General features: G+C 37.7%; 2 protein-coding genes across 2 annotated transcripts; one reads left to right on the plus strand and one right to left on the minus strand.

The window, feature by feature from the left end:
- Positions 1–14,181: 14,181 nt before the first annotated feature.
- On the minus strand, positions 14,182–15,066 carry Krtap13 (keratin associated protein 13). The gene has a single exon (NM_010671.1). The coding sequence runs from the start codon at positions 15,034–15,036 to the stop codon at positions 14,443–14,445; it is 594 nt and encodes a 197-aa protein (NP_034801.1). The 5' UTR covers positions 15,037–15,066; the 3' UTR covers positions 14,182–14,442.
- Positions 15,067–22,284: 7,218 nt separating this feature from the next.
- 2310034C09Rik (RIKEN cDNA 2310034C09 gene) lies at positions 22,285–23,227 on the plus strand. Its single transcript, NM_054100.3, has one exon. It carries the CDS (start codon positions 22,338–22,340, stop codon positions 22,980–22,982), a length of 645 nt encoding a protein of 214 aa, NP_473441.1. The 5' UTR covers positions 22,285–22,337; the 3' UTR covers positions 22,983–23,227.
- Positions 23,228–24,846: the final 1,619 nt, after the last annotated feature.

The raw sequence follows: 24,846 nt of genomic DNA on the forward strand, positions 1-24,846 counted from the left end.
TTTAACATCTAGAGGCCTAACTTCTAACCAAATGTTTATCTTCATTGTTTCGAAACAAACAAATAAATAAAATGGAAAATGTTAATAGATTAATGATTATCTGTTTGGTAAAATAATGGAATTAGTGAAAATTATACTCACACATTTATAATTAACTTTAAGAGGTTAATATAATTCACATTCATGCATCTTATCTACAAATAGCTGAAAAAACAAATAAATATTAGTTAATAAAATCAAACATCTGGCTCAAAGTGTGCTGTGAGTTTCTTAATTTTATTTGGGGAAGGGTTTGTTTTCTTTATTTTATCTTGTTCTATGGAACTATGTTTAATCTTGCCCCATACCTCTTAGAGAAATTTTATAAAATCTGATAGAATGGTATATTTATCTTAAGCTTCCAATATTTTCCCTCTCTAAAACTTCAACTTTCTATCACTTGGTTAAATGACAAAACAGACTTTATGTGAATCATGTCAAGAAAAGTATATAGTACATTCCTTTCAAATATGGAACATTTATGGTTTTTGAGGAAAACATGAAACTAGGAAAATAAAAATAGGAAAAATTAGGTCCTATGAAGAGTTTGGTACAAGTAAAACAACTTGAGTGTTGAGTGGCCAAAGAGGAGAAAATAATCATTAATGTAAATATCTTACCTATAATTATCTTTTATATATGTGTAAGCAGCAAATCAATTATCCTTTGTAAGAATGAATTAAGATCATGGACATAAGTTTTTACCTTCTTGGATACAAAACTTACATGAAATATAGCTGGAAGGATAGGTATTTTCATTCTAAGTTTATATTTCTGGTTTAATATTTCAAAGTTTATTTGTAAATTCCATTTTAGAATTTTATGCTGTGATTTGTACATTTCAGATTGGAGTAAGGAAGTAATAAAGTTGGTGGTATACTAATCGGGTGTATAGTTAGTTGCAAAAAAAAATACTATCTTTATGCACAGATAAAAATCAAAAACTTAAATAATTTCTCTCTTCATTAATTTGTAGACCTCTACAGGAATTATGAGAAAGAAATTTTAAGAACTGCACTTACTGCAATCAAAGACTGGCGAGAAGAGGATCTGCAGGAAACACTGACAAGAATGAATAAGAAGAATTTTAAATTTTTGAAATAAGAGTTCACAAACTAGAGGTGTATAAAAATATTTGTGAACAACAAATTAACAGAATTAAAGCGAAATGTTCATAGCATAGACCTAAATAGGAAGCCAGCCTAGAGCTATAACTCAAGTACACAGCAGCTCGCAGAACATACCTGCTTGTAGTCCTTTGTTTAATTCTTTTCTATTTGACCATTCTTAATTCACTTTTTCATTTGTTTAAATATTCTCATATATTTGATAAAACTCCAAATGGCATGCAAGTTATATAAAGTTACAGTTATTTAATATAAACATGTATGTTCATGCCAACTGTGTAGTTTATTATAATGTAAAAAAAGTATTCACATAGCTAATAAAAATTTTGCAGCTCCTCCCCTCCCCTCCCCTCCCCTCCCCTCCCCTTCCCCTCCCCCTCTTCTTCTTCTTCTTCTTCTTCTTCTTCTTCTTCTTCTTCTTCTTCTTCTTCTTCTTCTTCTTCTTCTTCTTCTTTCTTCTTCTTCTTCTTCTCCTTCATCTTCTTCTTCATCTTCTTCTTCTTTTTGAGTCAAAGTTTTTATATGTAGTTCTGCCTGTCCTGGAACTCACTTTTGTAGATCAGGGTGCCCCAGACTCAGAGATCTACTTGTCTCTGTCTCCCTGTTGCTGGGATTAAAGCCTTGCACCACCACTGCCTATCTCTTTTAACTAAGCATGCTTTCCCCCTACATATACTTCTGGTTTGTTGGAACCAAATTTGGACAGAATTTTAACCTGTAGAATAGTTATAAATAATCCCCCCCCAATAGACTAGTGTTACAGACCTTAATATATTAAGGACTTTTTGGGTGCCAAATCCTCTGCTTGTAATTTATGGCAAATCTCAGAGAAAAATCATATTACATTAAAATGGAGATACAGAATGAAGTCTTGCCACCTGCAGAGGGAAATTAATATATTCTTGGAAAGGCAATCCCTGAGATACCAATGGGGCCTAATAAGTAAACCTAACTTGAATACGGGACACAATTTAGCTGTACATTTGTTTACAACTGTTTCTCATGATCAATTCATTCAATCCACTTATCATAAATTCTCATGATTACACAGTACTTTATAAGAATGGACCAAGGCAGAATAAGAAATCAGATTGCTTATAAGAACAGAAGCCTAGACCCCCTGTGGCATTCCTTCCTTTAGATCTTATTATGTAAGCAACCTTAAAAGTCTTGAATAACCAACTGAAAGAGACTATAAAGCATCCCAGCTGGATTTAAACATGATTTGGACTTAATGTAGCTGTCTTTAAATTGCAAAGACAAAAAAATGTTTCTGTTGTTAGAGCTTTATATTAAACACCATGTTATAAACTTGAAATAACCAAAATTGGGATTCCAGTTGATGATACTTCTAGGTTCCTGTAAAGTAGAAATTGATCTGACAAGCTCTTTAAGGAAATGGGACAGAGTCTATTAGAATATTTACATGAGGATATCAGGGAAAGAGACAGCTAGAGAGATAGCTACATTGGAGTGCACACAAATTGAAATCTTAGTATTTCATCATAATGCCTACTGGAGTACCTACTGTGGAAGAGAAAATAAAATATCAGGGATACAGTATGATCCTGTTGGGTATTTATTTCAACTTGACCTACGTTAGAGCTATTGTGGAAGAAGTAACTTCAATTGAGAAAAATGGTCCACAAGATTGTCCTGTGGACAAGCTTAGGTAAATTTTTTTGATTGATGATTGATGGGGAAAGGCACAGCTCACTGTATATGGTGCTTCTAGCTGGGAATGGTGGTCTTGGATGCTGTCAGAAAGGAGGCTGATCAAGCTATAGCAAGGAAGCCAGTGAGCAGCATTCCTTCTTAGCCTCTGGTTCAGTAGCTGCCTTGGGTTCCTGCGTTGACCTTTCTTGATGATGGATGGCTAGCTGTAAGCTTAGGTAAACCTTTGATCCAAGTTGCTTTTGGCTTTGGTGTTTTATTACAACTCTAATCAAGGCAGGCGATGGATTTGACTCTGAAGATATCATGTCATTCTTTGTGCAATGTTCTTGGCATGCAGAGGGTATTTCAAGAGGCCATACTAAACTAAGATAACTAGGCTCTTAGGTAGTAACATCACAGCATCATTGAATAGTGGTGATCTAATTATTTATTTACTTATTTTTTAAAGATTTATTTATTTATTATGCAGACAGGGTTCCGCCTGTATGTATGCTTTCACACCAGAAAAGGGCATAGAATCCCATTATAGATGGTTGTGAGTCACCATATGTTTGCTGGGAATTCAACTCAGTGCCTCTGGAATAGTAAGTAGCTGGATTCTTAACCTCTGAGCCATCTTTCTAGCTTGGTTTATTTATTTTTGAGGATAGTAAATAGATATATTACATTCCTACTTATTTTAAAGAGAATTAAATACTTGAAGTATATCACAGGTCTTCACAGTTTTCAATTCTAAAGTCAATATCAAAAATTTCCTGATACAAAGGACCCCTTCAATAGGCAAAGCCAAAAGGAAGACAGAGCATATCATACATAGTTAGTAGAGCTAAAACAAATGAGTCAAGCAGACAGAGTTGGCTTCTGTCAGTGTCAGTTGTATTCTACAAAGAATCTATGAGCTGTGAAATAGAAAATGACTGATCATTTCTCCTAAGACAGTGTGATGGTATGTCTCTGCAAGCCTGTGGTTTGCCTTAGCTGATCAATTCCTAGACTTGATCAACATATGGTTATATGTATTTGTGCTAAAATATCACACACACACAGGGCACACACACACATACTTATATATACACACAGAGACATTCACATATACTACACACATATACATACACACACACATTTATTTATGATTCATGATTCACATTAAATTACCAGTTAGCTACACTTCAGCTTATGCCAGAGTTTAGTTACCTAACAAATATATTTCTTTCCTAACCCAGAATTTATTGATTTCTCATTTTAACAGAATTCATTGATATTTCTCTAGGCTTTTCAGATGAAAGGATATATGATGTAGAAACTTCTGGATGGGCACTCTGAGTGAAAGTGCTGTGGTTAGCATACTTAAGACTTTCAGGAATAAAACTAGAATTCTTTAGGAGAGAAAACATATTGACAAACACTAATTTTTTAAAGGAATTTAAAAATGATGAGCACAATAATAATAATAATAATAATAATAATAATAAAACACCAGAATTTTGCTAAGAATTAGGTACTGGGGAAGAAAATCTATCCTATAAATCATGTGAGATATAAAGCTGGCTTTCTTCACAACAGCAATGTTGCCACTTCAAATGAGATGGTCAGAAAATCCTTTTGTTATGGGAGATTATACAGAGAGAAAAGACAGGCACCATATCCTCAACTGTAATCACCGGTCACTAGATGTCAGGAATAACCCTTTCCCATTCACGGTGACGATGACAGATCATATATTGTTCCTAATAGCATGATGCCACCGACTGAGTAGGTAATAATAAAAGGTTTATTTTAGCTTATCATTGTGGTATACAGTCAAGGCTCACTTTTTGAGAAGATTTTCTCATTGACAATGTTCAGAGACTGTGTGGTCATCACAAGGCAAAAACGCAGAAAACAAGCTGTGAATTTCCATGACCTTTCTCTGGGTCTTGATATAAATACTACAGCATAAATTCATTTATCCACACACATACATGATACATATATATTATATATGCATGTGTTGCTCTATATGAACACATACTTATAATTTAGTTGTTGTGGCTTTATTTCATTTTTCCTTTATACAAGCATCTACTAGGTTGAAATTTTACTATGTTCTTTTTTAGAATTTTTCAGGGTGAGCAACATAATTTCCATTTTCAACATTTTCAATTTTAATGTGAAATAGTCATAGTTTTACCTGTTCTAGAATATCTTACAATTATATACTCACCCCGACTGTTTCTTTACCTAAGCATCTCCACGATAGAGCAATGGTCTTTGGCCTCTTCTTGAGCTCAAATCTCTCTCTGTTAGTAACCCTGAGCCATGACACTCATCTGGTATCATGCTTCTATACTCCAGTATTGCAGGCTGCCCTCTGTTCTGTGCTTGTTGGTTTTACTCAGTTCATGACATTGCTGAATGCCCTACATCATAAAGAGACCCTATGCACAGATTTTTAATACTTGGAAAATTTTTCACAGAATGAGAGTGGGTGGGTCCATCTTTACAAAGCCTCTAAAAAGTATTTATTTGTGTAATTATTTACCATATATGAGTGGAGTTTTGTGCATATATGTCTGTGTACTACATCTACCTCTGGTGCCAGCAGAGCATGCTAGATCTCTGCGACTAGATAGATAGCTTGAGACACTATATGGGCACTGGGAACTGAACTTGTGTCCTCTAAAACAGCAGCCAGTCTTCTTAACTTCTGAGCCATCTCTTCAACTCCACAAATTCATTTATGCAATAGAAAAATTGTTCCTATAATATGAAAAAGAAAAAAGAATGTCATTTCAATGTATTCTTAGAAGAAAGGCCAGACTCAGAAAGCAGGAGCCAGATAATCATAGCTGGCATACCAGCAGAAAGAGGAGAGACATCTCTGGCCAGACTGACAAGTTGATTAATGCAAATAGACATGGTATTTCTCATACAGGATAGTTAATTGGTTTTGCATAATAATGAAAACATTATGCACCCATAAATACTATATGTAATAAAAAGCTGAGATCACAAAAAACATACCTGTAGGTTTACTAGTATGCAAATGGGATAGTCAAAATGGAGGGATGATTATCTTGCAGGTTTCAACACCTATGGTCAAGGTTACATGAAAACAAAACTCATGGAGATATAAATGCCACAGTGAAACTGACAATTTTTTCAGTATAACTCAGAAATACTCACACCCTCTGTCAAGTTGTCCCTAGACAACTGCTCTGAAGCTGTGTACTTACAGTCCTTTGGGGCTGTCTGTAAAGCCTTAATCCTTCTGGGACTCCTTGCCTGTGGGTCTTTCTTCTCCAGAAACCTGATACACAGGACTAACAGCTATGTCTTCATACCTGCCAGCTGGACTCTTGTCCCATAATGGCTGGAAGGAGATTTTTCATGCATCTACCTGCTACCCAACATCCTTTGTGCTCTGTAGCCACTGTCAGGCATCCTTCTTATTACTACCCAGGGATCTTGATGCCTTGTAGTCTACCAGATTACTTATAGAAGATTTCTGGTCTTTGGTGAATGTTGGTGGCCTTACCTGGCCTTAGGCCCAGAAACTGGTAAGCGCTGGGATGTAGATCCAGAGACTTTCAAACTCAGATTACAGAAAGAAGTAATTAAGTTAAACAAAAATTCTGTTTTTCCTTTTCACAGATTGAATAAAAATTCATATCATGGTAGTATATTTTCAGGAAAAAATATATTATTCACCTTAACCTTTATTTACTTAGTCAATTTGATGCTGGCTGACAAAAATAAATAAGTTTTTTAAAGCCCATTGAGCAATTTATCTGTGAATTATTTTTCATAATATATAAGAAGTAAGCCAGTAAATGCTTTATATAAGAATTTTGGTTGAAAGTTAATGATAAGTTAATTCTAGTTTCTCCAGTCACTTTAGAACATGCACAAGAATCAAAAATGCTTATTTCAACAAAAAGTTGAAAACAAGAATGATCAAGTACAGCCTATGTTTCATAGGAACTGAAACAGACTTGAACTGCATCATCCTTGTGAATATAACTGAGATTAACCTTATCCTAGCTTACTAAATCACAAGTGTGCTCCTCTGTACATATATCGTCCACAAGTCTCGAATTATCTTTGGTAACTGATCAAGCATCACCCACGCACCAAAAGGCAAGATAAGACCAAACTACAGCACAGTATGCTACAAATAAGCTCTGAACATCAATTGTTAATCTAATACCAAAAGCAATCCATGAAAATATACATAGAAGTAACTTATATGGACTGAGATTAAATTTAGACATATATATGTGAATGTATATACATATATGTGTGTAACAGCAATTAATGAAATAAGATATGAATTTGAATAGGAGCAAGAAGGGGTACATAGGAAGGTTTGGAGGAAGGAAAATATATGGAGAAGTAATATAATTATAATTTCATAAATAAAAGAAAAAATGTACTACAGAAAATGATGTGCATATTACAAATATGCCGGAATGGTTGTACTTGATATGACAGACATGGGTGACTTATAGGTCACAAAGTTAACCTTGCAGCATACATGAGGCCCTTGAGACTGAGAAGTTCTCATGTGTACACATGACAAAAGCTAGGAGCAGAACTGCTGGTCCCTAAGTTCCATTTTGACATGGCTTTGGTTTTGCCATCTGGCTCATCTCTTCTCTTTCCCCAGATCGCTTCCTTACTCTCCTTCTAATCAGCAGCCCTCCACCCCCCTCAGGAAAATTCACAATCACAGATTCTAGAGGTTTACTGAAAATGTAAAAACATTCTATTTAAATTTCATCAAGAGAAACTGAAACAACAGCACCAAGTTCCTCCCTGTAACCTGAAACTTATTTTATTTGTACTTTCCATGATTATAAAGAGGTCTAAGTTACCTCTGTATGTGGGCCTATAATCTGCAGTCAAAAATTAATGCAGAGCTCCTGAGAAACCTTCATGAATGTTAAGGCAAAGATTTTGTCTAAGCTGGAGGCACTGCTGCTGGTTAAAGTTACCACAAATATTAGAATGTTTCAAAACCTCTGGAAAAATTCTAGTCAGAAAAGCAAAATTCCTTGGGAGAAGCAGATACAGTAGTCACTATATACTAACATAATGAATCCATCACACACAACTGGGAATTACGGTGCTGAAGACAATAAATATATAATATCTCAGTCGGCATGCTTTAAATACCATACTATCTCATACAAGTTGCAATTAAATCGTCTTATCATTATATACAACATTCTGTTTTCACACAATTATCTCTTGGGCAACAGTTAGCCCTAGCCTTGTCCCAATATTAAATCATGTATTATGTGACATTTTTATCTTACAGTTAGTGGTACTGAGAATGGAATCCAGGGTCTTGCATATGATCAGAAACTTCTAGGCTACTGAGATGGACTCTGAGCTTTTAGCCCACAAGCTTTAACAAAATTTTCATTTCACCAAGATGAAGACATGTTTCCCTTTATAAATCACCATCCTGGCTGCTAGATTTGGACAGATCCAGTTCTGCTGCGGATGAATAACTACACCTTTGATAGGCCCCATATCGCCCAGACTTCCACCATTCTCCTGTCTTCTCAACCATAAACCATACTTATTAGTTCTGTGAATCCCAAAGGCAATGGTTTAGATCTTAATCTGCTACTACTCAGACAACAGTATTTCTAGGAATAGCTAATCCTTTGGTTCCCAGCCAACCCACAGTGATTTCTAGGGAACAATGCATGGCTTGTGATTTCCTGGAAACTGCTTGAGTCATTTCTATTCAAGGGATTTCACAATTTCTATTTGTGGATTCTTGTCACAGGAGAGATTACAGATAACAGCTTTCCTTCCTCTGAACCTCCATATTTTCCATTAGTCTTGCTTCAGTAGCACATTGTCAAATTTCTTATCGGTACCAGTCAGTATTCAAAACAACATTCATCTCGTGTTCCTGTAGAGAATGCATATGAGAAAATGTTTTATTATTTTCCAGGAGGAAATGTTCATGCATGTTAGTCTATAATGACAAAAATTAAAAAAAAAAAAAACCTTTTAAGATGTTCCTGCTTTTAATTTTTCTGAATATACCACTTCGCGACATGAATAGAAATTAGGTAAATAATTATTAAATTACTAGAATATCAAGCCTGTGACGAACTCTTCTCAGCATATGAAACATTTGAATTGGCCCTGGTGATGCATGTCCATCATTACGACAGAGGGAAGCTGAGGCGGGAAGTGTCTGAGTTCCAGGCCACCTTCTACTGAATGAGTTTAAAGCCAGCAAGGGTTTAATGCCGGTGGGACACTATCTCAAAATAAACAAGAGAATTTAACCTCGAAGATACTGTTTATCTTCTTCCAAGACAGTAAACAAACAATAGATCCAATGAAGGTCAGAAAGTCTATAAGGATATGCAGTTCTGTGTTTCACTATGATCAGAATAACGAGATGGATCTGTGATTCATGCCATACAATTTCATTACTTTCCATATTTGTTGACCCTTTATTACTAGTTCTGCCCAAAAATACTGAATAAACATCTTTTTACTGTAAACCAACCAAATTATAATTCTCTCTAAGCATAATATACTCTTTCTGTTTTGTTCATTTTACTTGTTCTCTCATATATTCCTCTACCTATTCTCTTGTTTAATAAGATTGTTATGGTCAAACATTCCCAATTTAAAGATTAAGTTATCAAACAGAGTTTCTTTCTCCAAGATAATCTGAAAAGTCTAGTCAGAAAAAATCCTGGGAGAATCAATCCTCATTGTAGGTTTATCAATCTGAAAATCTTAAGTCTGTTCAGAGACCATCAAAGATGCTAGAATAAACATATTATGATAAGTTGGGGAAAGAAAATATAGACAATAATAAATAAAATACACACAAACATAAATACTCAATAACACACCAAGTAAAGGAAACTGAAGACAAAGAAAAAATGATTTGTTTTTTATGAGCATCTAGAAGAATCAGAATACTCACACATACACACACACACACACACACACACACAGAGAGAGAGAGAGAGAGAGAGAGAGAGAGAGAGAGAACTGAGGAATTGAGTATGGATGCAGCGTTCTGGGAAGAGATAGGAGGATCCCTCTGGCTCCCTGGCCAGTCTATGTAGTAGAGATAGAAATCTTCAAGTACAGTGATTCTGTTTTGTTTTAAAAATAAGGTGGAGAGAGATGGAGGGAAGACAGCCAGTATTGAAATTTGTCTCCCAGGTGCACCTGTACATGCCCAAAACCCACCACGTAGACATCCCTTCAAGATGCTTCCCATGCACAAAGGAAGATTGTATACTAGTTGCCTGTGGGGAAGATATTTCTGCCATAGGTACACAAAGGAATGAAGGTCTGAGGTGAGGTTAGGTATCTTGTGAGACAAATGCATACAATTTTCAACATTGTGGAACCTTACTCTTTAAAACGGGTTCACTTGCTCATAAACACAGAAGAATTGAATGTTCTATTATGTGGAAAGCTATGAGACAACAAGGCAGTCTCATAGACTGTCCTAAATCATTGAATAGGTTCTTACTGCTTTAATGAGTGAGGCCATGATGGTCAATTGCATCCCTGCAGAGTTACAGAGCATGCCACTAAACTACTCTAAAGGTGAATTTCATCATGATTTTTATGAGGTGGCTTTAGCTTTGTAACAGACATCTCAAGTTGTCGCTCTTAGAAACTCTTCTCCTAAATCAACTACACACTCTCTACTTAGTTTTAAATCTACTCTAAATGTGCCTTCTATGTTGTTTTTCTGAACATGAACTTGTTGTTGTTGTTGTGTTTTGTTTTTTGTTCTGTGTAGCCGTGGCTGACTTGGTAGATCAGGCTGGCCTCGAACTCAGGAATCCACCTGCCTCTGCCTCCCGAGTACTGAGATTAAAGGTGTGCACCACCACGCCCAGCTGAACATGAACTTTTAAGATAAGAATTTTTATGTGTATCTTTTAGCACCAATAACTTTATACCCATGGGCATTTATATAAATACCTACTTGTTTGGTATATGACTTTTCTAGTTGAGTGCCTGATTATGATATAGATTACACATTTTCCTAATACTATTCCTTTCATACAGACATGAATTAATATATTAAAAATATGTTTAACAACATTTGTATAAACAGATCCCATGATGATGTGAAAATGGTGGTATTTGTTGATTGTAACTTACAGAGCATTCTTGGAATTAGATGCATTTTCACATTTACAATATAAGAAAATCTTGGAAAATCTGCTGTTTAAACTTGAAATTCAATTATGTTTCTTACTATGTACCTTATATGCACAGCCTAAAGATAACTTTTATAAAATATTAATAAATCATTTGTACCTCGACTATGATTTCATGTATAAGATGGTGACACTGAAATTTTTCAGGAGTGAAAATTTCAGAGTATATATATATATATATGTGTGTGTGTGTGTGTGTGTGTGTGTGTGTGTGTGTGTGTAATAATAACAGTAATAATAGCTTGAAGGCATACCTGAAAACAAGTACAGAGTAACTTAGGTTGAGGGTGGGGGAAGACTCGGCAGCCCTGGCTATCACTGGTGAGGTAAGCCCCGACAAGCAGAAGCTGTTGAAGCAATGCCTAGAAATTACTCCTGAGAGAATTCCTGGAAACTGGTCGCAGCAGTTCTTGGAAACCTGCACAGGAAACCAGTTGGTTAACAGATGGTTATTAGCTTTGGGGATTGATTATGATTGTGAGCTGCAAATGCCTCATTTGTGAGCCTCTGTTTTCAAAATCTCTGGCTTTGTACATGTGTGTCTGAGTGTGCTTTAAGAGTTTTCTGGAAGAGTCGAGGCGACTAGCTGTAATCCTGAAAACTGCTGGCTGGCCTCCTGTTAATTGCAGAAGGTGGAATCAACTTACAAATTAGCAGACCACAATTTGGTGTCATGTATTTAATTGCTGGAATAGAGAGAGAATTGGAACTGTATGCTGGAAAGTTTAGCTCTACAGAATTGAAGGATAATTACATTGCTGGTGGCACTGAGTTTGGTCTAACTTGTGGCCGTAGTTATAAAACACTATAGCAGTGTATTGTGTCCTGAATTATGCACTCAATGTACACTTAACATAAACAAACAAGCAAACAAACATACCACAGGGCAAGACTACATGCAGCACTCCCATCCCACCTAAATTGTGAACCTCCGTAAAACAACTCGGCTAGCTCACTGCTGAAGTTCAGTGCTGCATACCAGTGCGAAGGGAGTATTGTACCATATATCACTTGCCCATGAGGAGAGCAAGATTTTAAATTCAATGTGCATGTTTGAATATCTCATAATAAAAACTCTCATTTTGTACAGTGAATATATTCTGATAGCATTTTTACAATGCAGAGTGAAATTTTTACTGAATACATATCCCTTTTAAATCTTCCTAATAGAGTAATTATAATTCAAAGACTGTATATTATGGACCCCCATGTTCTATCCTTTTGAAATGCAGAAAGCCATCCCTGAGTCTGAAATCTGGGGACAGTTAACAGATTAACCTCTGCCTGGTCAGGAAACTAAAGAGAGTCTTTCCAATCCTAGCTGCTGCCGGTGCTTTGAGAGAGGAAACTTGGCAATTTATCTTGGGTAATGATTATGAACATATGATGACAGAGATCCTGAAAACCTAAAAAAGATTATGCAAAAGACTGACTTCACTATTTTCCATGGCAACTTTTATGATATTGCTAGGTGATATTTGCTCCAAATTTCACTTTATTTTTACTTTTTTTCCCAATAACTATTAAAGCATCATAATTATTTGCTAAGAAACAGTGATGAAGGAAGGGAAAAAATGTCTGCCCAGGAAGTTCTCTCTGGTGTTGAGAATACACAGAGTAACAGAGAGTCTGGTTGCAAACATAGCACTACAATAACCAAGTTGTAACCTTTGAAAATACATCCAGTTCTTCTGTATCTGTTGCTACCTCCTCATAAGTGCATGCAAGACAACGAATGCTGTCTGCCACTGCTTTCATAGTTGACACTCAGTTACTGCCCTGGGGGAGGAGGAAGTATGCTTGATGTCAGGAAGGGGAATGCACATAAGACCAGAATTTTGACAGGTGTCCAATACTCAGTGCTCCACTCCTAATTTCAGAGAATTGTTCACTATCCCATAAAACAAGAATGGGTAAAACATGCTATTATTACTTGATATGAACACTGATTCCTTATGTTATCAAATCAGTTATTTTGTTCTATATTTGTTGTGATTTTATTAACTATTTCTTCAATTTATAGTTAAGAATAGCTACCTTATGCTGAATGTAGCTATTCTTAAGTTTGTTGTCTTCCTACTTACACAAATGAAAATAATTTTAACACACTCGAAATATTAATTGACCTATGGGGACTAAACAATTATTAAAAAGTAACACTCCTGTAGGGTAACATCACCAACCAAGAATTAACACACACATACACACACACACAGAGGGGGGGAGAGGGGGGAGAGAGAGAGGGAGAGGGAGAGGGAGAGGGTGGGAGAGAAGGAGGGGAGGGAGGGAGGGAGGGAGAGAGAGAGAGAGAGAGAGAGAGAGAGATTACTCTTCTCTGTTAAAATCCCTTATGTCTTACCATGACCTGATGATGTAAACCCATTTTTTCTTATATTCTTCCAGTTTCTGACACATTCTATCCTTTGAAATGCATAGAGTAGTCACAATTTTTAACAAGAGTCATCAGTTCTTCTTGTCTTTAGTTACCAAGAAACTTCATGCACAGACTTGAAGTGGTCAGGAATATCTGCACTAAGAAGAAAAGAATACCTGGAAACCAAATAAAATCAGTGTGACCCTCTTAGCCCTCTGAAGCTCATGCTGAGTAGTAATCAGGATCAATGCTAATTAAGGCATTGCATAAACCAAATAGCTGACAACACACACACACACGCACGCACGCACGCACGCACACACGCGCACGCACACGCGCACACACACGCACGCGCACACGCACACACAAGCACACGCACACGCACACACACACACAATGAAGGAGAGAATTATTTTGGCTCACGATTTGAGGATCAATTTCACCATAGTTCAGAAGGCATTGAGGCAGAAGCAGCTTTGTCACAGCAGCAGCCATGTGAGGCTAATGCTCACATCTTGATGGTCCAGGCAAATACACAGATCAAGCAGGATAAGCAATAAAACCCAAAATCTTGTCCACGAAGATACACACTTCTTCCTGTTAGATCCCACCCTGTAAAGGTTCCACAGTCTTCCAAAATCATACCCTCATCTTGAGACCATATAATGAACAGAGAAGCCCCTAGGGGATTATTATTATATTCAAAATACAATCCATTATTTGTAAATAATAACATTAAACACATAGGTTTGCAACAGAAACAAGAGTTTATTGAGAAAAAATTACTTGAGTTTGTAAGTTTGGGAGAAGTGAAAAAATTATCAATTTTATCAACATTGTGGTTAAATTTTTCATGAGTTGTACAGTTTGACAGAATTTCAAATATGAGGGCTAGAAAGGAAAAAGTAGCAGATAATGAAAATTTCAAGATTTCTCGAGGATAAAATGAAAAGACAATTTTACTACAGAATCTGCATTCAGTATTGGCACTGGAGACTCAACAGATTACTCAACAGAAGCGAGATGTGTAGAGTGGCTGATAACAAGAATAGAAATCCCTAGAAGGGAATGAAAGTGGAGTACAGACAACAGATCTGTGATATCTGGTAGGAAAGCTAAAGACTCCGTAATTCAGAGATCTGAAGCCACTGGATCCACAGCCCACTGGGTAGCAGCTTCTAGAGCCATAGCCCAGGGAACTGCAGCTTCTGGACCCAAAGCCCAGAGAGCCAGCATATGTCCCCTGGCAGGGTGTGGAGCTGCTGGGGTAGTAGCAGGGCTTCGGGCAGGGGCTGGGCACCACACAGGACCTCTGGCAGCTAATGGGCTCAATGCAGGTCTCCTGACAGCGGATGGGCTCAATGCAGGTCTCCTGGCAGCGGATGGGCTCAATGCAGCTCTCCTGGCAGCGGATGGGCTCAATGCAGCTCTCCTGGCAGCCACTGCGCACAGAGGAGCTCAGCTGGCAGGTGCTGGGAGAGCAGCTGGTAGTGGTGTAGACCAGGTTGCTGGGGTAGGAAGAGCCACGGCAGGATCCTGAGGAGGGCAGGCAGCTCCTAAGGGAGCGGGAGGAGAAGTTTCCAGAGCAGCAGCTGTAGACCATGTTGAGAGGAGGCTGAGGGTTGGATGTTAACAGCGAGTTTGTGAGTTTGAATGTCACCCAGTGGAGAGCCGGGTTTATATACTCTCAGAGGCAGGTGTGGTACCCAACAGTCTCATACTTGATGCATTTGTGTGCTTCCTGGTTTACAAATGTGTAACTCAGCAATCTCTGTAATTGTAGCTGCATTTGAATAGTTTTCTGCACAGTACATTTATGGGTGTTGTAACAAAGGCCAAAGAGCTACTCCTATCTACAAAATGCTATGACTATTTTATATTAACACCTTCCCCCTCCTAGCTATGGAAGCCCTTTCCACTCCTGTAGAATATACTACTTGCCTGTGCTTGATTGTACATTTCTGCCTCTGCTGGGGAAGGGTTCTTTTCTAAAACTAGAGAAGGAGATATTGTTGATTATCTGGTTGCTAGATCTGTTTCTATATGGATAGAACTATTCATAAGAATGGTCCGTCTTGTCAACCTCCACTGCCATATTGCCAAATCCCCTTATTGCAATTCCACATAGTGGTCACTGAATACAATTATAGCATGGGCTACACTTATACATTGTTTATCACATCAAATAGAAATAGATTCAAGAAAGATAAAACCAATGGACTAAGAGAGGCAGCAAAAGACTGACGTTAGTCATTGAAAAGGATCTCAATGGAAACAGTTCCATTTGAGTGCAGGGAGAAAATAAGTATAAGAATAGAAGTGAAGGAACAGTGAGGGTTTCCTTGTTGTTGGGTTTGTATTTTTTAAAACATAATCTTGCGGTGCTGTCCAGGCTGTGTTGGAATGAGTGATCGCTCTGCCCGATCTTCCTCAATGCTCAGACTGAAGGTGTCAGGCTTTTCTGCTGTTCTTTTACAGTTTCTTGTCTTATTTCAATGCCTGAATAATCAATCTTTATAAATTAACAATGCTAAAATTTTTCTTATTATCCTTCCATCCTCTGCACTTATAATCTTTGACATTTTCTAACCATTTCAGTATGCCCCTAACTTCTCATGCTGTTGAATATAGTAACTTTTTGTCAGTCATATGTCCTGGTACCCAACTACACTTTATTGCCTAAGTATGATTTCTCATCCTTCCCTAGTTTCTTTTTTTTTTCTATTCTAAGGTACATAAATGTGTAAACCACTACCACCACCACCACCTCCTCCTCCTCCTCCTCCTCCTCCTCCTCCTGTTCCTACTCTTTCTATTCCTCCTCCTTTCCCTGCTTTTCTTCTCTCATTTTCTCTCCTTCCATCCCTTTTTCCTCCCTCTTACCTAGACTTATCATTTTGTTTCTTCTGCCTTTAAATTTCACTTTGTCTTTTATTTTCTTCTTTGCTTTTTTGAAAAATTAATTTACTATTTTTTTCCTATCAAACTATAGATTTAAAGCTGAAAATATGCTAGGTATACTTATCAATTTCTTAGTATATAATCACCTTTTCTACATTCACTGATAAATTATTCTGTTTTAAAATACATACAAATGATATTCAGATACAACAGGAATTTACTGCTACAGTCTATGAAAAAAATTCTCATTTTTCTAATAAAATCTAAGGCATTTTAATACTGATAAATCTTGCGTATATAGTAGTAGAGAAAATACTATAATTGAGACAATAAAACTTAAAGAGGGATGATGTGAAAATACAAAATACTTCCCCCCTTTTTGGTTTCAGTTCTTTAAGAATAAAATTCATATTGTGTTATTTTGTGCGTTATGTTAAGAGCTTATCAATAAGAAAATGTGGGAAATATTTTTCCCATTTCTTTTCCTGTTATTGCTTCATAAATAACTCTTTACGTTATCTTGAAAACAAATAGGTATTCAAAACAAACCGTAATTCTATAATGTAAGAATGGATTCAGTGATTTCTTCTTCCGGTACTTTGCATTCTGTTCATGGACCCTTCTGTAATCTAGTTGTTATGAATACTCGAACCCATTTTTTTGTCTCTATAGTGTTATAATCTTGTCCACATAAATTGAGATAATTTTTAATGTTTTTCAAAAAGACCTACCTTTGAAATAAATTCATGTGCGATTGTACTATTTCATCTGTATAGCTGTATATGATTATTTTCATCTAATTATCCATCAAAATGGAAAAACCTGAATAATTCAAATAGAATGTCAGACTTGGGATGCTACTAATGCAAAGCTTTTGATATTTGATTGCAGATTCTCATCAATAGGTGATAAAATGATGTCTTTTGATATTTGAGTTATTTCTGAAAGAACCTCATTCATACAGAAGGTCATGGCTTCTCCTTATAATCTCAATGGATCTGTCACTCACAAGCCCAGCATGTTGCTTTTAAAAATGATTTAGAATAAAATTTCCATAAATAAAAATCAATATCATCTATATTGAAATTCTATTTTAATGGTTCTTTTTAATTAGATATTTTCTTTATTTACATTTCAAATATTATCCCCTTTCCTGGTTTCCCATCCGAAAACCCCTTATCTCATCCCCCTACTACCTGCTCAGCAACCCACCTACTCCTGCTCCCAGTCCTAAAGTTCCTTTACACTAGGGCATTATGCCTTCAGAGGACCAAGGGTCTCTCCTTACATTGATGTCTGACAAGGCCATCTTCTGCTACATATATGGCTGGAGTCATGGGTCCCTCCATGTGGACTCTTTGGTTGGTGATTTAGTCCCTGGGAGCTCTTGGGGTACTGATTATTTCATATTGTTGTTCCTCCTGTGGGACTGCAAACCCCTTCAGCTCCTTTTGCCCTTTCTCTAAGCTCCTCCATTGGGGAGCCTGTGCTCAGAGGTTGCCTGAGAGACAAATACACCTCTGTATTTGTCAAGAACTGGCATGGCCTCTCAGGAGACAGCTATATCAGGCTCCTGTCAGCAAGCACTTGTTGGCATCCACAATAGTGTCTGGGTTTGGTAACTGAATATGAGATGGATCCCCAGGTGGGGCAGTCTCTGGATGGCCTTTTTTTTTTCAGTCTCTGCTCCACACTTGTTTCTGCATCTCCTCCCATGGGTATTTTGTTCCCCCTTCTAAGAAGGATCAAAGTATCCACACTTTGGTCTTGCTTCTACTTGAGCTTCATGTGGTTTGTGAATTGTATGTTGGATATTCTGAGCTTCTGGGCTAATATCATCACACCCAGCTAGATTAGTACTCTGTCATTCAAAGAACATTTGACTCCACATCATCAAAAATATACTCATGACAGCAAGGCTCCTGCATGCGGTTCTGAAACACAGTTCTTCCTTTAGTAACATTGTTAGTATTTTTCTCAAGAAGATTTTTTTTAGGACATTTACATGAGATCAAATGTGGAGAGCCGTGCCGTGAGCAATCGCCATTATAAGATGGCGCTGGCTTCCACTGCGCCTAACTAGTAAACAAGCCTTATGCGCAAGTGCAAGAGTAAATTCACGCCCAGTCACTGCCAATCTCGGGGCGTAGTAATGGGGTGATGGGCGAGCAACTAATCAGGTGCTGTCATGCCACATCAGGTGCTGAAACGTCACGCTGCGGGCTATATAAGCAGCACCATTTTCTGGGTTCGGGGTCTTCTTTATGTTGAAGCAATAAAAGCTTTGCCGTAGAAGGATCTGGTTGTCCGAGTAAATTCTTGCCGGAGAGATACTAGCTCGGGCAAGAATCAAAGATACACTGCTTGTTGTCTTTTAAATATATTAATAAATCTTTGGGGATGGCTAGAGAGTTTAGCAGTTATTAGCACTTGTTATTCTTTCAGAGATAGTTTGACTCCTAGTACCCATGTCAGGCAGCCCACAATCACCAGTAATTAGGTCCAGGGCATCTACTACCCTATTCTGGGCTCCAGGACTACCCATATCCATATGCATATGCACTGCACAAAATTTCACACATATATACACATCAAAAACCCTGTACTTGCTTTCTTATAATTTTTCTGTAAGGTTAGTTGAAAATGTGGATTGCAGGATTTAGAACACTTGCTCTTCTTCCAACTTATTCAGTTTAATACTCAGTACATGCGTGGTTGCTCACAACTGTCTCTAACTTCAGTTCCATAGATGCACAACTTCATCTTCTGGCTCTTTGAGGGCACTGGGCATGTTGATGGAGCATGTATATTTAGGCAAGATACCTATACAGTAAGATAAATTAAAATTATTTTTAAAACATGGATTCTAATACATAGTGCTTAATTAAGAGACAATTCTCAAACAGAGAAATATGCTAGGAAATAGAGGAATTTAAGCAACTGTCAGCACTCAAGCTCAAATCCAATAAATGCTTTTTACAGGGACTCAGCATGCTTTTACGAATGAAAAGGTTTTTAAGAAGAAATTTATAGACGTTTTTGTACTCACTATTCAGTGTACCCAAGACCTCACATGGGGCATTAGCAAGGTGTTAACACGCTGTGGGAGTGAGAGGGTCACATGTTACTTTGAAATTCACAGCTACAGGAAAAATAGAAAGAAATAAGGAGGTTTAGAAGGATAAAATGGAATGACAAAACAATAGAATAATGTAGAAACATATGAAGTTAGAACTCCCGGCATCTCCATGGAAAGTAGATGTATATGTAGGGAAGGTACTCAGAGTTAGACAGACAAGCCAGATACCCATAGCCATAGCATCTGAACCTATAAGAACATAGCAGTATCACAACTTTAATGTAATGAACATTCATTCTAATAAGAAATAGGTACTTTCATTAGAATCATTCCTATGCCATCTGAATATGAATAAGGACTTAAAAATTGATAAAGATATCAGTTGAAGACTGCTTAAATATTGATTAATTCTTCCAGGAAAATAGAAAAGAAAAAAAGAAAAAAAAACACATACAACTAAGAACTGATCAGTTTAATCTGGAGCTGTGATGCCCTTAAAGTTATATCCTGATTTAAGGGATCTGTGATTAAAGCAATAAAAAAACTTCCAGATTTACAGGACTACAGAATGAATTTGGATTTCCAAGCACTTCATTTTTTTTTTTTTTTTTTTTTTTTTTTTTTTTTAGCCCTGGGGAATACCACAGATTATAGAAAGCCAATTTTGACAAGCAAAATTGAATTTCTAATACCCAAGCTCTTATAAAGACACTAGCCAAGCACAGAGACCAAGTTTAAATTGCATCGGTTCTTGATTGGATTGAAAGCATCTATGGTATTGGTGTCCTTATTCTAGCAGCCTGGCAGAACTGAGAAGAGTAATCTTGAGAAGAAGATAAAGTCTTTTTCCAGGCAAAATGTCTGTTGTACCCCAGAGCGTGGAAGAAATGTACGAAGCCTTAAACACGAGAGTGGCAGAAGTTAGAATGTCAGTCATTGTTCATGTAAGGCAGAACCACACATTAAAAAGCAATCATGCGTCACACAGGACTGTTTCAGTCAGCAGCACATTGCATTAACAATGGGGACCCTACAGGATTATGTCACAGTGTGAAAAAAGCAGCCATATTTGTTTAATTGCATCCTAACATTAAAAATGATGAAACTTGCTAACAGTGAGTTTTCCTAAACCCACACCCATCATTCAGCCTGACACTGGACTGTAGCTATGTGAAGAATTTAACTCTATGTAACAGGAACATTTTAGGTTTGAGAAATAATTATAGCTGGGAACAAAAGATGCAATTCAGAAACTGGATGGGGAAATAAAAATAATGGAATTGAATTTAACTAAACACTTAAAAAATAAAGTAACTAATTTGAATGGTTGTATTTCATCAGGAACCTAATAACAGCTCCACACACAGTGAATTAAGTTATGATAAACAAGGGCGTTTCCAAACTAAGAGTAATGACAAATGACTGAAAAGAAAGAAACCAGTGTAAGAGATTGGAACTGAGAATGTACGTCTTCGTCATTACTGGATATAAGAAAAGCAAGAGATGAATGGGGTAGCAATATTTGGGGAGATTTCAGTTGAGAATGTATGAGTAGTGATCAAAGACATCAGCAAGACACAGCAAAAAGGAGGGGATTGTACTATGTCTCATCACTGTAAAGAGAGTTAGAGATAAGCTCAGTAGACATGATTTTGATACAGAGACAAAACATCCAGTTTTTGTATTTTTAATAAATCAGCACAGAATTTAAACTGTTTTGCCAGCCCCAGTTGGCATTCTCAACAGTAAGAACCCTTCAGCATCTTGTGCTAACTGCTAATAGGTGGTTTTCTTTATAAAACGTTGTAAACAGAATGTTCTGTGTTCGGCATCCTTCGACTGTTTTTCTTCACCAGATTCTCCCTCAGCTTGAGGACTCAAAAGGAAGAGAAAAGCCCCCCTTGACCGATGCAGGATACAGGGTCATTCCTTAAGGGACTCAGGGCTGTCCATCAGAGCCTATTAGAAATTCCTCGGCCTTCTCTGAACTTGAGAACAGACCTTGACAAACAGGGTCATTCAGAATTGTGCCTAAATTTCAGAGCACAGTAGGAAAAACCATAGCGAATAAATCCCCCTGTGGCTTAAGAGGTGAGAATCAAACCTGTCTGTCACTCAGTCACATGGACGAGAAGCCAGTATGACCTCAGGCCTCATATCACACACACCAGCTGTAAAATTAGTTCCCTCTTCTTCTTGCATGAGTGTTTTCTACTTGATACCTTTCCACAAGGGTTCAGACTTTTGATTCTTATATTTCTGCTCTGTGAGATGATGCCGCTCATCGTTCACTTGCTCTCTCTCTCTCTTCCTCGGCCCAACCTTTCTCGGGTTTCCTTAGCTTCTATTGTTAACATGCTGCTGTCTCCTGGAGGAAACTCACAGGCAAAACTGTGTAAGCCACATGGCATAAGTTTGGAAAATAAGAATGATTGTCAATGGTTAATCTTTAGTAGGTTCCACAGGATATTAAAAAAAAAATCTGTCAGATCATTAAAAAACAGAGATGCATATTTTTATCATTCAGTACCATGGGAGTAAAAATATTTTTCTTTATAAGATCCTCTGGTTAAACACATACAACTGTGCCAAGAAGAAAAGGAGGGATTTTGCTAAACACAATGGAATAAGTACTAGTGTAAAATAGTCATGACATCTCTGACATAGCAGTATGTCATTGTCTTAACTATAACAAAATTACAACACCCATAAATGTACTGTGCAGAAAACTATTCAAATGTAACTACAATTACAGAGATTACTGAGTTGCACATTTGTAAACCAGGAAGCACACAAATGCATCAAGTATGAGACTGTTGGGTACCACACCTGCCTCTGAGAGTATATAAACCCGGCTCTCCACTGGGTGACATTCAAACTCACAAACTCGCTGTTAACATCCAACCCTCAGCCTCCTCTTCAACATGGCCTACAGCTGCTGCTCTGGAAACTTCTCCTCCCGCTCCCTTAGGAGCTGCCTGCCCTCCTCAGGATCCTGCCGTGGCTCTTCCTACCCCAGCAACCTGGTCTACACCACTACCTCCTGTTCTCCCAGCACCTGCCAGCTGAGCTCCACTCTGAACCCTGGCTTCCAGGAGACCTGCATTGAGCCCATCCGCTGTCAGGAGACCTGCATTGAGCCCATCCGATGCCAGGAGACCTGCACTGAGCCCATCCGCTGCCAGGAGAGCTGCATTGAGCCCATCCGCTGCCAGGAGACCTGCATTGAGCCCATTAGCTGCCAGAGGTCCTGTGTGGTGCCCAGTTCCTGCCAGAAGCCCTGCTACTATCCCAGGAGCTCCACACCCTACCGTCCCTGCCAGGGGACATATGCTGGCTCTCTGGGCTTTGGGTCCAGAAGCTGCAGCTCCCTGGCCTATGGATCTAGAAGCTGCTACTCAGTGGGGTATGGAAATAGTGGCTTCAGACCCCTCAATTGTGGAGTCTATGGCTTCCCTTCCTTGAGTTATGGGTCCAGATATTGCTCTCCAATCTATTTTGCTTCTCGATCCTGCCAACCTTGTTATAGACCAACCTGGGGATCAGGCCTCTGCGGCATCAGCTGTTAAGTCTTTAACTCTCCTATGTCTGTCTATACTCTGAAGCTATTGTTTTCCTGATTAATCACTACAGATAGCCTACCATCCTACCATTAATGGCTTTTTCTTCTCAAAAATTGGGCAGATTATGAGATTAGTTGGTTATCCAGAAATTATGCTTTACTCTCTGTACTATTGATATAGACACATTCTATTTTATTTCAACCCAAGGTCATTTGAAAATTGAAAATTCCATCCAATAAACTTGTGCAATCTGATATCTCCATGTATTGTTCATGTTATTGTCACTTCACTCATGATTGTGCCACCTGTGGTTTGGGAGATGCACATAAGTTCAGGATGATTATCCAGCTGGATTTGGGGACACAGTTTTGCATTAGTTTGATTTTCTTTCTTGGCAGTTGTTCGTTCTAGGGAGATCAACATTTGTGAGGAAACAACAGGGCTCAACTAGAGTGTGAATTGCCTGAGATTAAACAACATGAATTTCTGATGAGCCAGAAAAACAAAGCAATTAGGAACGGGAACTAGAAATGCAAGGGCCAAGAATAAGATGTATAATTGACAGGGTGACATGTGTGAATAGGCAAAAGCTTAAGTCTAGTATGTGACTACATTTTCAGTCAGGAGAGAGTAGCTTTGAACACCTCTCAGGACAGACATTTACTAGTTGATGTAAATGCTAGTCTTCCTGCCTCCCGAGGTTGGTAAGACCTCTGCACCTCATCCACACACATCTATAAGGAGAAAGGCTAGGATCATCTTTCAGGAGGTGCTGGAAACCTCCTTACATCACCCGTGCTCAACCTCAAGCAACAGAAGAAGAAGGTTTCTATTAAGAAGGCTCTATGCCCCAATACAGGGGAACGACAGGAATGCCAGGAAGGGGAGTGGGTGGGTTGGAGAGCGGGAGGGGGGGAGATAGGGGATTTTTGGAGGGGAAACTAGGAAAGGAGATAACATTTGAAATGTAAAAAAGAAAATATCTAATAAAATATTTTAAAAAGAAATAAAACTATAATAAGAAAATACATTTTAAAAGATCTATGTGGATTCTGACTCTTGAAATGTACCAAATTCATTCAAATAGCATAAAACATTCAGGAAAAAAAAATCATACAAGAAAAGTTTGTACTCCTTGAAGTAAGATAATATTTGTTAGCTATGACAATAAAAAATACCAAAAAAGAAAGAGAGAGAGAGAGAGAGAGAGAGAGAGAGAGACAGAGAGAGAAGGAAGGAAGGAAGAGACAGAGAAAGAAGGAAGGAAGGAAGAAAGAAAGAAAGAAGGAAAGAAAGAAAGAAAGAAAGAAAGAAAGAAAGAAAGAAAGAAAAAGAAAGAAAGAAAAAGAAAGGAAGAAAGGAAGTTTTACTCACCAGTTTTCCTCTGCATCCCAAATGAGTTGAACTTTAACTTTTGGGTGCAATTTATGTGACATAATATCTTAAAGGAGCCACTGTTGGGATTGCAAGCTTGTACAACCACTCTGGAAATCAGTCTGGCAGTTTCTCAGAAAATTGGACATGGTATTACCGGAGGATCCTGGAATACCTCTCCTGGGCATATATCCAGAAGATGTTCCAACAAGTAAGAAAGAAACATGCTCCACTATGTTCATAGCAGCCTTATTTATAATAGCCAGAAGCTGGAAGAACCCAGGTGCTCCTCAACAGAGGAATGTATACCAAAAATGTGGTACATTTACACAATGGAGTACTACTCAGCTATTAAAAAGAATGAATTTATGAAATTCCTAGGCAAATGGTTGGACCTGGAGGGCATTATCCTGAGTGAAGTAACCCAATCACAAAAGAACTCAAATGATATGTACTCACTGATAAGTGGATATTAGCCCAGAAACTTAGTTACAAT

Source organism: Mus musculus, chromosome 16, assembly GCF_000001635.26.
Source record: "Mus musculus strain C57BL/6J chromosome 16, GRCm38.p6 C57BL/6J".
NCBI classification, from domain to species: domain Eukaryota; kingdom Metazoa; phylum Chordata; class Mammalia; order Rodentia; family Muridae; genus Mus; species Mus musculus.